This window comes from Phalacrocorax aristotelis, chromosome 10 (genome assembly GCF_949628215.1).
Source record: "Phalacrocorax aristotelis chromosome 10, bGulAri2.1, whole genome shotgun sequence".
NCBI classification, from domain to species: domain Eukaryota; kingdom Metazoa; phylum Chordata; class Aves; order Suliformes; family Phalacrocoracidae; genus Phalacrocorax; species Phalacrocorax aristotelis.
The window spans coordinates 4,043,050-4,056,788 of NC_134285.1; the positions used below are offsets into that span (position 1 = coordinate 4,043,050).

The following is a 13,739-nucleotide window of genomic DNA, read 5'->3' on the forward strand; positions in this document are numbered from 1 at the left end:
CAGGTGGTGACCACGATGCATTTAAACAATCACAATGCTGCTGCTCAGTTAGGGCATCCTCTACCATTTTCACTGTGGCTGAGGTTGCAGATTTGTTACAGAAAGGCCTAGAGTTGAAGTCAAGTTGAAGCTTTCAGGTGTATGCATCTGTTTTCCTGTTAAGATAGGAAACCAAGGCATTACCTTCTCTCCCTCTCCACGAGGGGTTTCTGTGAGCGTTAGTTGTGCTTTTCCTTTCAGGTTTTACATGTTCAGGTCATCCACTTCTTGGCAAAATACAGTACTCCTGCCAGTCTTGTCCAGCTGCTCCGTCTTCTGGTGTTTCAGGTCATGGCTACTCAGAAAGGGCCGAGGGGCCGTTTTGAATTTCAGTGTTATCATCTTCCAGGGTACTGAGCAGTGTAACACATCAGCCCTGAGGAAAAAAAATTACGTGTGGGGAGTTACTGTTTGACCAAGTCAGAGGTTACTGAGAGCGTGCACGGTCCCCTTTGAAGGGAAATTCCCTCTCTGTGACGAGGGGAATGCAGCACACTCCATTTCCACCTCTGCAACGCTCAGGATGGGCAGCAAAGCATGCAGGGCTTTTGAAAGGGAGGCTTGACCCCAGCCATAGTAACCCACAGCTACCGGCATGGGAGAAGGCAGAAACGTGAAACACACAACTCTCAAGACCCCTCTCATTCTTGCAGGTCACCTTGCATAGTTACAGCACTGACTCCCCCCCCGCCCCCACCACGTCCTCTCCACCTCAGAATGAAGGGTGCATTTTTAAAACAGACCTAGCTGTTGTGACAGCTAAGCTGACTTTTCATTTATCCTCCTGCCATAAGAGACCACAGGAAACTTGTTCATTTTTAACTCCAGAGTCTGATGCAAACCCTGCATTTAGGGAGCCTACAAAGGGTTAGTCCTTCTGCCACAGTCGTCATTCTAGGCGAGAGAAAGCTTAACACAAAAAAAGTGCCCAGAGCCACAGAGGTTTGGTGAAGAAAAGGAACTAATAGCCCTGACAATTATTCTGCAGATTAGAAAAAGAGCAGGAATGTCTCTTGTGTGGCTAGCATAAGGATATTTCAGGTCATTCTGCAGCAATAAAGCACATATTAAACTATGGCATATCTGCCACCAGTTTAAAATTCATCTGGTAGACGGGACTTGAGGAACAAACAACGTCAGGACTTGAAAGGCAGCCTGGCCAGCAGTCTTGGGCTAACCGCAGAAAGATGAAGTAGTTGCATTTCTTCCCCTCCTCTCTGCCAAGGCAACTGTACATTGTTGCTATAAATAGAGACGCTCTGGATCCCAGCTTTTAACCTTGGAGGGAGACAACTCAGCCACTGTACCGGCAGAAGAGGCAAAGGGCTGCTGCCACCGAGAAATGTCTCAATGCCACAGGAGTTTCCTCCAGCCCACGTGCCTGCTCAGGTACGGCTGCCTGCGCCTGCGGTAAAAGTACTCGCTCAGAACTCCCAGCAAACCCCGTCTGCCCATCGCACGGGCAGCTGGGGCGCATGCCCTGCCAACGCAGAGCGGCATCAGCAGAAAAGCACAAGTTGGAACCGTGGCCAGAAAAGCCTGCTGCAGTCTGGAGGCGAGGGGGAGTTCTTGGTGCCTGCTGTTGCAGTTTGGAAAGATAAAGATAGAACTACGGAATTTGGTTTCTGACCTCAAGAGACTCCCTTCCAAGGTCAGCGCTTCAGCTGTGGAGGTCAGGCTGCGAGCAGTACACCTGTGGGCAGGCAGTTATTGCAGGGCTTCAGATCATAACACTTGAAGCTGTGCCAAGGTAGCCTTGTAGATGCAAGCCACGCCTATTTTCCATCTGGTAGGAGGAGATTAAAGACAGCAAGCCCTTATTTTTAACAATAACTGGCAGATCTTGTGACAGTAAATACTTCCCATTCTAAGAAAAAGATTTTGACAGTTTTGAGCAAAAAGATGAATTAATGCACAAGACCGAATTCTAAAGCTTCAGATAACACAGATACAAGACACAATCATGTGGATGCCTTGCAGCGGTTGCAGGCAGCTCCAGAAGCGTGTTCCAAGCAAGAGCAGTGGAACTGTGTCGTCAGGGCAGGGCCATCCGAGTGCCAGCAGCAGTAACAGAGCACTGAGGTGAGAGCTGGGCTCCCACCTCGGCAGTCCTCAGCTGCATGTGGTACAATGCATTTCAGTGGAGATGTATCCACATTAGACAGAACTTGTTCAAGAACCCAGCAGAATGTGTCTGTAGCTGGAAACTTACAGGGTTATCTCCATTGTTCAGAGAAATAATAGCTGGAGGTGGCAGGGCAGCAGAGGATTGGGACACCTTTAGTCCCGATCATCAATGACTAAGTAATTACCAAAACGATATTAACACTGGGATAACACATAAGCCCTCTTCCAAGAAACAAAACTAGTCAAGCAAGAGGGAAAGCGACACTCTACAGCTATTCCTTCAACAGATGGTTGCTGTGAAGTAACACGGAAGTTGCTGCCACGTGCAATGGGCAAGAGGAGTATCAGATCTGCGTGTGAGCATTCATAAATAATTGTCCCCACTGCAGTTCTCATAGCAAAGCCTCCGTCCCCTGGAAGGACACTATAAAAGGGAACTATGATAACAGTAACAAGAGAGCAAAAGCATTTGAAATTCTCATCCTTTAATGGTCAATGATAACTTCTGGCTGGTTCTGTGTAATACAATTAAACAATATACTTAAAGGTCTCAGAAAAAAAAAAAAAGCAGCTCTCACACCCCCTCTTTCTATAGCTTGCTTTCATCGACATTCCGCTGCTGGCTTGGACTCCCATGGCCTAACATACAGCTCTCAAGTCACCACACATCCACATCTTAAGTGTAACGAAGAACTGAAAAACCTTGGTGCACCAGTGATGTGTTATTTTAAAAATAACAGCTCTATTAAACCAAATCCTTCCCAGTCTCCACTGCTTCTCAAAGAGGAAAAACAAAATGTTACTGTGGGAGTCTTAATACGCTTGTCTTTGTGGGTTTCTCTCTTCCCTGCTCCAGTCATACAGCATAGAGTTCATAGATCTTCTTTACACAGTACACCAGGGCAGCGAGTGCTATCGTGTTATGCAGTCTCTTTCTGTGCAGGTCGTCCTTCCTCACCAGCACCACCGGAGTGGAGGAGGTGAGCGTATGCAGGGGCAGGCGGGAAAGTTTATAGGCATCGTACTCTACTTGGTACTTGCAGCAGGGATCAAATTGCCAGGAGATACCATAAAGGGTGCAGCAAGCCACGCTCAGCACACCAGCAGGCAGGGAGATGTAGTGAGAATAATCTACTGGAAGTGCCAGAGGGGTGAAGAGACAAGTGGTGCCCGCTAACACGGCCGTCTTGTGCAGGCAGTTCCCGACGGTGATCCAGCGGGCCGTCTCATCCCCAATGCGAGTGGGCTCTATCACTATGTACTTGTACTGCGCTTCCAGCGCCTGCTCCAGCTCATACTCAAACTGGTCCTGAGCATTCTCACCATTGTAGATCTCATGCACGATGTAACAGTCCGTGGAGGACAAGGTGACCCTGTTAACAGGAAACACAGAGTTAAAACCACAGAGGTTAAAGGCAGACTTTTCACCCACCCAGCTGTGAGAACAGAAGAGAAAAATGCCTGAAGTGAGGGCGGCCCCTCAAGGTCAGTCACAGCCTCTCTTCAACAACAAGCAGCTTTTTCAAATCAAGATTCATTTCACATCAGCTAATTACGCCTGCTGTACACGAAGTCATCCCAAAATAAGGCAACATATTTTTCCTTACCTCTTCCTAACCTGGAGGAGCTAGAGCATTTTGAGAAAATAGGATCTTGTTAACAACGCTGAAATGGTTCCTCACAGACACCCGAGCAGGTTCTCCAGAGATACTTCAAGTGTCACACCTTAGTGACCACACCACATCAAGACGGACAATAAGACTAGCCACTCATCCGTCAAGAGGGCAAGCTGCACTGGAAGGTTTTAAGAGAGGAAGCATCTTTAGATGAATGTATTTGCTTTCTCCCCACAGTAACTACCTCCTTGCAACTGATGCAGCTTGCTATTTAGTCCCCCATAGCGAATCCAACAAGGGTGGCCAAGAAACATCGCTGGAAGTGAAGGTGAAAAAGGTAGCAGAGCACTCTGTTACAGAACGGTTCGCTCCCTCTGCAGAAACAGGACACAGCAAAGCAAGAAAGGAACATTTTGTTTAACCCAGGGCAGCTTTAACCATGAAGAAAGCGGCTCGCTTCACCTTGGATCAGGCTCCCTGCTGACAGGGGATTCACAAGACTTGTACATCCCCCATTTGAGTAGCTGCTTTTAGCTACCTGAAGTAACATCAACTTCCACCTTCCCTCTGCCGTCTTCACACGCATCACCTTAGCTGCAGCTACATTAATGTAATAGACTGCTACGAAACAGGATTATGACTTTTTACCTGTGCTGAGAAAGGGTAAAAACCTATCCATTAGAACAAGGCAAAATCCTCCCTTCTAAGCAGAAGAACTAACTATTTCTGACATACTTGTGCTTAAGCAGAGCAAAACTGAACACGTGGCCTCTTGAGGATAAAAATATCTAGCAGATTCCTTTGGCAGAAGGAAAAAAATTTGCACACGTATTTGACCTAATCACAGCAGACAAAACAACCTCATCCCAACAGCATTTAGACCCTCCCAATACCAGGAGGCAAGGCACTGCTGGGATGGGGAATGAAACTAGCACTTTTTACTCCATTAGTACAATGGTACTTATGTGCACGCACTGGAAAATAAGGGAGAAAAATACACATTCATAAGCTGCTGCATTTCCAGACATTACCCTTAATGTGCAGCTCCATTCATGCTGCAAAGGGTATCATGCAGTGGCCACCTGTAATCAAGAATATTGTTACATTACAAGCTGCTGCCAGAAGTAGCCGCTTTTGCGAACAGCGGCAAACATATCAAACAGCAGGACCCAAGATGCACCAGCCTCTCTCAAAGCAGAGTAATAAGCACTTTCATTAAAAGTCTGGCTGAAATTTATATAAACTACAAAGAAAACTCAAACTTACAGCTAGTTACTGAGTTCTCTGCAGTGCATTTCCCCCTTGGCCTGTTCACAGGTAGAAAGAAAAATAAAAATCCACCTGAATGCTGTGTAAGCCCATGGCGTACACATCTTGTCAGACATTGTTTGGAAAATTATTAACCCTTTCAGCACAGGACACTGTGGGTTCCAATGTTCTGTAGTGAATTGGCAAGGATTTAAAGAAAAAATTCCAAGGATAGCACCTATATAAAAAAAATGTTAAGAGTACTACATCTCTAATATAACTAAGCATATCAGCTAACATTGAGGGGTTTCTAACAAAGGACTAGTTAACCAGGTGCTACTCTCATACATTAAGTGCACAGCTGGTAATGGTTTCTGCCATGGATTTTTTTCCTGGATGACAACTGTTACAAGCACAGCTTCTTCCAAATCAAAAATTCCACTTTCATTACAAAAGACTTGCTGAGACTTCAGGTAACTCTATAAAACACCACCAATGACTATGTGAAACCACTTGCTAAAGCCTAATGACTTCAGGGAAAAGCTATTGCTGAAAGGCATTCTCAAGCTGGAAGCTGACCCAGCGCTAGCACAACCCTCCAGATAAAATTAGTATTTCCTACCAAGGAGCATTTGCAGTGTTTTGTAACACCTAGGAACACGCAGCGTGGGTCTGCAAAACTGCCGTGGTTTAACCCCAGTCAGCAACTAAACACCAGAGAAGTAGAATCCAAATTCAATGAACAACTCTGCAGAGGCATAGGAACAGCCCAATAGTCTAGTCATCCCAGGATCTCCCTGCCATCACTAGGAAAACAAGGGTAAAGCAAGCCCATTTCTTCTCTGCTTGTACAAGAGCCATGGGGAACTGGACTTCTCACTCTAGGAATTAAGTAACTACATTACGTGGGATTTCTCCAGGCTCAGCATCAGGATGGGTGGCACTAGCCTATCAGCCCCACTTCTCCTCGCTCCGGTCTTGCCTGTTCTTCCCTCTGAATATCCCTTCTTTCCTCTCACTGTAGTGTACACAAACAGAGCCATACCACGAGCAACAGCCACCTGTCAAAGAGCAGGAACCCAGCAGATTTTGGCCAGAGGCAGCACCGTCCATCTCTTCTGGAATCTTTTGGCTTGCCAGGCTCTGGGGCGTTATAACAATGAAATCAAGAGAAGCACAATCCTCTTAAGCCAAAACAAGCAGATCTTAAAATATGTTCTGTTGAAAAAAATCACTGGGAAATAAACTGCACAAAGGATTCACCCCTGACAGAGCCGGGCCCCTGAACTATGCTGTTTCTCTAAATTAGTCCTCTAATATGGGAATAAATCTCTTATCACGGTGCTGAAGCTACAAATGGCAAAATAGGCAATCCAAAAACAAAGGACAAAGAATAAAAAATTAGCTGCTTAAACAATAGGATGCATGAAGAGTCAGGAACGCAAGCAGAAAGTCTCCACTTCTGTAATGAGAAAGTGGGGTTTATAGCGTATTATTTTCACACAAGAACTGGCTGCCCCTGGAGGATGGAAAGCTGAAAGTTGGTTTGTTTTCAGATGATAGACTCAGATAAGATACGTGGGCTTGAGAAGGTTGTAGAGCTTGTTGGCAGGCAGAGCAGGACTGAGGACCTCAATCCACAGAGGCAATCTCTCCTGACACAGCCTTTCAATTGAACCCAGCAGCTGCACACGAACAAACACAGTCGAAGCAATTGGGTTTGCTCAGGCACTTGGGGCTGGAGTTGGCCTTTTGGAGCTTGTCCTCCAGCCCCCAGCAATGAAACAAAAATGCAGAGCTATGCAATCAACTCCAAGCTGGCATCCACTGGTTATGAGGTCTGGTGATTTTATATAAATTCCATTTTACTTAAAAGAATAGTAAGTAACCAGTGTCAGAGAAGTCCAGAAATCATAAAATGCCACCACATGTTCAGAAGCCCAGCATGCTATTTACTAGATAGACCAGAACCTGAAAGCAGCTGTGAATATTATTCACTCCAATGCTCTTCCAGGACCTGCCTCCCCACCCCATAAAAGAAGGCTGCATTAAAAAGTTGTACAGCTGTTCTATAAGAATAGTTCTGGACCTTATATCCAAACAATTGATTCTATTGCAGCTTTACACATTCTATCCTTGAGAAATTTTAAATGTCTCACTCCTGGTGCCAGCTGCATGCATAGATGGGGGAACAGGAGAACACTCAACTACTCAGCACAGAAAGTTGAAAATAATTTAAAATCACTGATGTAAAATTTTGGTATTGCCCAAGTTATAAATATGGAATCAGTTGTTAACAGAGCTAGCACCAGCAGGAGGGGCAGAAGTGACTGTCTGAGCTATAGGGCAAGCTTCAAATTACATTTGGATTACCTTCCTAACATGGGAATATCAGAGAGCACCATGAGAGGGGTGCTGCAGCTGGCTGAACAATAGCAACTCCAGCAGTTTCCCAGTCACGGTCCTCAAAGCAGCTCCATTTCTCTGCCTCCAGCTCGGAAGCAGTCTCCTAGCCACCTCCTGAAAATGGCAGCCTGTCTGTCAAATGTAAGTCAAATACAAGTTGCAATCGGATAGTCTTTATGGATGAAGAAATAAATACCCTTCTAAGGAGGAGGCACAATGCCACTCAACGTGAAGAGACCTTAAGTTTTGCCAAGTGCCAACGAGCAAAAAGAGAAACAAATGGACACGGTGCTGAGAACAGGACAGATGACAACATCCTGGAAGAAACCCCAGCATCCTCCTACTACTGTCCACTTGCAGGGGACAATGACTGAGCCTCACGAGTTTGTTGCTTGCAGCCTGTGTTCCTTGATCTGCCAGATACACTTTTGGCAAGGCTTTCAAGTCATCCAACTATCTCAGTTCCGTAAGATGTTCAGAATCACAATTAGAAACAATCTCGATCTGCACAAAGCACAAGCACAGTTCTGTGCAAAAAAAAAGTTCTTTTTAAACTCCTCCCATAACACATAGCTCAAGCTTTGTTTGTTGGTTTTTTTTTTTTTTTTTTTTTTTTTTTAAAGAAGAATGTTCCTGGACAACAGTATCCCTCAGAGCACCAAACATCCGTTCAGATTAACTGTAAATGAAGACTGGTCTGATTAGTAGTCAAAAAAATAAGAAAGGAGAGGCTTGCAGCAGTGTGATAACGCTTGTCACGAGCAGCACACACACACAAATCTAGTTTAGCAATACAACAGAGGGACTTTGTGCTGGCTGTGCAAGTAAACTGCAGAAAAAGGACATTACTGATGGCCAAAGCACAGCATCTGGGGTCATTATTAGCATCTCAGCCAAGCTTGAGTAAGTCAATAAAGTCACGATGAATTCATAAACTAAACTTCCCTTCCCCTGCATAAATCCTCCTTAATCTTGAAATGAAATTTCAAGGAATGAGCTGTGGTCTGGCTTTAATTCTCAGTGGAAATACTCCACCTCAAAGTCATATTCAACAGTGTATTTTCCTACTCAGGAGAGCTCCAGGGCATGGCATACAGAAAGTACTAACGCATCCCAGCTTTAGCAGCTGAAGAATTGTTTCTCTGCTGAATGTCCACACAATCTACCAGTCCCAGGCCATTAGCCACAGCCGTCAGGCCCATGGCTTCTTAAAGGCCGTCCTCAACAGGTTGTTGATGCAGACATTCAAGCAGAGGAAGAATGGGAAATAGTAGCAATAAAGCAAGACTTCTGTTCAAAAGATATACCTTAATTACAAGTAGGAAGGAGAACAGGAAAGCATAGGTGAAATCTTCAAGGAGCCTTGGCAAGGGAAGACAACGGTAAGGAAAACATCACCAGACCATAACAAAAAACTCCAGCCACAGAGCAAAAAGAGGTGTCAATTTTAAGCCAACTAATGATTAGCCAGGCTAATGGAAATAGGTCAATCATTGCTGTAAGCAAATAGAGTCCCAGAAATCTGAGCAGTGCAGGTAGTGAGAGGAGAGACCTCTTTAAGGGCACAGAGAAGCCAATACAAGCAGCGGAGATAACATTAAAGCTGTTCTTTCTGGAGTTTGTTAGAACATCTTCCAGGGGAACAAATGGCATTCTGTCTTGTGTTCTGGCGGCCATCGTGCTGAATTTTATACAAAAACACAAAGTACAATTCTGTGTCTGTTCTGCATAAAAAAAATTGTTTTGGTCTACAGACTAACAATTCCCTTCAGACAGTCTCCATTAAAGAGTCTATCCAAAATGAAGAAAAGCAAATATTTAGTTGGTTCTCCTCAGTGTTTTGGGTTATTTTGTTTAACCTCATTATTTCACCACTAGAGCATCAGCTGGAGTTCACAGCCAACATCCTTCAAAATTAATGTCTTTACATTAGTCCTATTGAGGAAAGTACTTTTTGACCAATTGCAGACTTCTTTCTGTCAATAACGTCACTTATGAAGAGATACAGTCTCCATAGAGTTGCTGGACTTTTTTTTTTAAATGAAAGCTGGTCTAGTCTAATAGCAGACAGTATTTTATTCACTACTGAGTCTCCTCACACCACCTCCCAACACACAGATGCCTTTTAGACTAGCTGGCTGACAACTATAAAAACTCCTTGAAGCAGCTCATTTATGAGGAAAGCTGGATTACCGTATTCAGTTCAAAGGAATGTGTTTTTGGACAAGAATCCTGCCCAGTGTTAAGAAAACTGTATTCACCATATAAAAAGTGTGTGTCATCATTGATGACATCAGGTCTGTCAACACTGCCTTTTACACAGTTCACGTTGACAGCAGTCAAATGAGATCGGTAGGTGTGATTCAGGATTAGCCACCGATGGAGAGAGGCAGAGGCCTGGTCATGCGTATCTCCAGCTCTGCAATTGCAAGGAAGAAGTAGTACCTAGCTGACATCACCCGACACCTATTAGAAGTACGATCTTCCGTCACGTTCATACAGGATGACACCTAAAAGAACCACCGTCTTTTCATAGGGATTGTGAAACACTGGTCAATGGCTTATCTGTTCTGCTTTGTCGCTTCTGTGCTTTCTTGTACTTAGCTACATGCTTCTCATTGCCAAAGGAAAAACAACACATGCATGAGGATCACAAAGTAACTTATGTTTATGAATAAGTATTGTTTGATCATAAGATCAAGATTAATCATAGCTTGAAAAAAAAATCACCTCAAACTACAATTACATTATTGTATAGCTCACGGATTAAGTTACAAGGTAACAACTCACTTTTAAGTCTGCATCAATTTTCACCCTGGTAGAAAATATGGAAAAAAAAAAAGCACTTAATAACTTCAATGAAAATTATTCTTTCTTCACTTCTACTGGGAGAACAGGTCTACCACAAGAAAAGCCCACACCTCATGTGCTCAGCGCTGGGGCAGATGCCAGCACCGGGTGCAGACAGCTTTACCGCTCCGCCACTGAGCTCTGTGGTATTCTTAGTTGTTTATATAAACTACACTGATGCAGTAATTCCATTGGCTCTTCCAGTTCAATTACTTTCAAATTCCCTGAACACAGACAGCATTCCTGCAATTCACATTAGCGCCAGAATTTTACGGGCTACTTGTGGCTCTCCTTGGCTACGTAGATTCAAGACCATCAAAAAGAAAACCGTTGAATTACAGCAAAGGAACAAAATGAAGCAAAAGCCACAGCAAAAATTAAGAGAGATCTCGGAGTCTCTAGGTATGGCAGCAGGGCAAAAGAAAACTCCTCACAATAAAAACGCAGCAACTTTCAGCAGCTGCTGGTTACATCAGTCAGCCCTAGGGCAAAAAAGGGAAAATGCCAACGTAAGGAAATACAGGATTTAACCAGACGTTTTAAGTAGGTAAAGAACTGTGCATACAGATTTTAAAGTAGCTCAACTAGATTTGCCTCCGTCTCTTTTTCCCGTTTTGAAGTTACGATTCCCAAACTTCTACAGCTACTCCAGGGGCAGTTCCAGCACGTCCTACTGCTCCTCCGTCCCGAGAGAGGCAGAGAGGGAGCGTTACCGAGCTCTCTGAGCGCCGAGGCGGCGACCCCAGCCCGCCCCGGGCCGTCCCCGCGGGTCGGGGGACGGCGGCGGCCGCCCGCCGAAGGAGGTCACCCTGGAGGACTCGTCGCTGCCCTTACCGCTTTTTAAAAATAGCCGTGGAAGGAGCCTCCCCGGGGCTGGCCCTCCTCCACTCCGGCCCCCAGCGCCGCATCCCCGCGGCGGGAAGGGCCGCGGCCGCCACCACCCCGCGGGGCCGCACTGACCTTCCCCTTCCTTCCTCTTCCCCGGCCGCGACCCCGGGCCCGCCCGCAAAGGGAGACGGCCGGCTCCGTCGAGCCCCTCCGCTCCAGCCCCGCAGCAGCGGGAGCGCGGCCCCCACCCGCGCCGCCTGCCCACGCTCCCCTCAGCGCGGCCCCCGCCCTTGCCCCCCGTGGGGGTGTCGCGGGGAGCCCCGGGCGCGCCTACAGCCCACCTCCTCCCGCTCCCCACCCGCCCGCGCCGCCTCAGCAGCCCCGCACCCTCCGCCCCGGCCGCAGCTCACCTCTCCCGGCCGCCGCCGCTGTTGGTGCTGCCGGGGCCAGCGCGCCTCCTTCCCCACGCCGCCATCTTGGAGACACTCGCCTCGCAAATGTCTCCGCCAGCAGACCCCGGGCCCACCGCGCCGCCCGACGGGAAATGTAGTTCGCGGGGCCCCGCCGGAACCACTCGGCGGGCGGGGGGCAGGGCCCAGGCGCGGACTACAAGTCCCACAGTGCCCCGCGCCACGCCCGCCCGCGGGAGCCCCTGGGAGGCGTAGTGCTCTCGGCGGGTGATGGAGGTGGCGCGGCCGGACGGGGGACCGGGGCAGGGGGAGGCCGGATCGTCGCCCCCCCCCCCCCCCCCCGGTCACTGGCGGGCGGAGCGGCCCCCGCGGCTCGTCCCCGGCTCCCGGACTCCTCAGGGAGTGGCACCGGCACCGGCCACGGGAGGAGCGCCGCGGCGGGCCCCGGCCTGCCCCGCCATGAGGGGGCTGCAGCGGGGGTGCGGCCTCCGCAGCGGGCGAGGCGCCCGGGCCCGGTCGGGGAAGCGGCGTGGGCGGGAGCGGGGCCAGCTCTCGCTGAGGGCCAGCAGCCCTCCGGAGCCCCAGCCCTGCCTTGTTGTCCTGCTCGAAAAGAAATACATCTTTTCTGTTCGCAGGCAGGAGGAACGGAGGACCTCCTCAGAGCAGCACCTCCCTCGGGAGGAGAGACTGCTATTCGCTGGGGTAAATTTAACCCCTTTAATCAAGTCTGAAAGAGGAGCAGGGGATGGGTAGGCTCCATCACTGCTGCATCTCTGAGGAGGAATAACAGTTCATAGCCAAATGCTTCACTAGAAAACTAAATGCGGCTTTGCCGCTGTCACAAGTTTCACTGTCCCTGTTGATCCAGCAGCAGGCGATGGTGGAGGTTTTGCGGGGGTGTCCCAGGCCCCACCCTGTCCTCAGCCCCGGGGGCCACCCCCCAGCACAGTCGGGTCACATGAGGGGACCCGTGTCAGTATGCTTGGGTGGTGTATCTTGGGCAACCTTCTGCCTCTCCAGGGCCTGAGTTCTGTTCTAGCTCCCTGCTCTGACTTCTCCCAGGAGAGGAGCCTTTTTCTCAGGAATTATTTTTCCTTTAACAGCAGCTCCCTGCTCTGCTGCATGTCTTCTTCCAGAGGTACTGGAGCCATCCTCGGCTCCCAGCACATGTCAGAGAGCATAACTGGCCTGACATGCGTTTCAGAAGAGAGCAGTGCTGTCTTTGCAGCTCCCCTTCTTAGGAAATGCCTCTTTTTGACAACATTATTTCCAAGTGATGTGACTAAAGAGGACAAACCCATGGCTTCCTCCACCTTTCAGTGTGAGAAGGACATCGAGTTGCTGGAGCTTGTCCAAAGAAGAGCAACAAAGCTGGTGAAGGGTCTCGAGAGCAAGTCTTATGAGGAGAGGTTGAGGGAACTGGGGTTGTTTAGTCCGGAGAAGAGGAGGCTGAGGGATGACTTTATTGCTCTCTAAAACTACCTGAAAGAAGGTTGTAGTGAGGTGGGGGTTGGTCTTTTCTCCCAGGTCACTGGTGATGGGATGAGACGAAATGGCCTCAAGCTGTGTCAGGGGAGGTTTAGATTGGATATTAGGAAAAATGTCTTCACTGAAAGAGCGGTCAGGCATTGGAACAGGCTGCCCAGAATGGCGATGGAGTCGCCATCCCTGGAGGTATTTTAAAGACGTGTAGACGTGGCACTTCAGGGCATGGTTTAGGAGATATGGTGGTGTTGGGTTGATGGTTGGACTCAATGATCCTAGAGGTCTTTTCCAACCTTAATGATTCTATGATTCTACCTTCCCAGGCATTGCGAGACTGTGGCACCCTCCCGCACCCCTACTTTCTCAACCATAATTTGGGAGTCAGCTGTTTCGGTGGAGGTAAATGGTGCATTTGCACAAACAAGAGGTGTTTGGGAAGCGTGCCCAGCCTAGCAGAGTGCATGGCCATGCGGCAGCATTGCTGGGGCAGGCCAGAGCATCGGACTGTCTGGAATGTGGAATGTAAACAGAGCGTGTTACCAGCAACAGCCCAGCTTTGTGCTATAACCCAAACCTACCCTGTTGTCTCTTGGGAGGAGCAAAACCCACGCTCCTGCCTGCTCAAATTGCAGCCCAGGGCCACTTGTCACTTGTCACATTGGATCAAATGATAACTAGATAAGCTGTGCCCCTTTCCCCCCCCTCCCCCAGCCCTGGCATTTTCAGCTAT

The 13,739-nt window shown here is 48.1% G+C and overlaps 1 protein-coding gene across 1 annotated transcript; it reads right to left on the bottom strand.

Moving 5' to 3' along the window:
* Nucleotides 1-2,631: 2,631 nt before the first annotated feature.
* TMEM11 (transmembrane protein 11) lies at nucleotides 2,632-11,655 on the bottom strand. Its single transcript, XM_075104796.1, has 2 exons — nucleotides 11,525-11,655; nucleotides 2,632-3,539 (listed from the first exon to the last, which is right to left on the bottom strand). The coding sequence occupies exons 1-2, from the start codon at nucleotides 11,587-11,589 to the stop codon at nucleotides 3,023-3,025; spliced, it is 582 nt and encodes a 193-aa protein (XP_074960897.1). The 5' UTR covers nucleotides 11,590-11,655; the 3' UTR covers nucleotides 2,632-3,022.
* Between the last annotated feature and the right edge of the window lie 2,084 nt (nucleotides 11,656-13,739).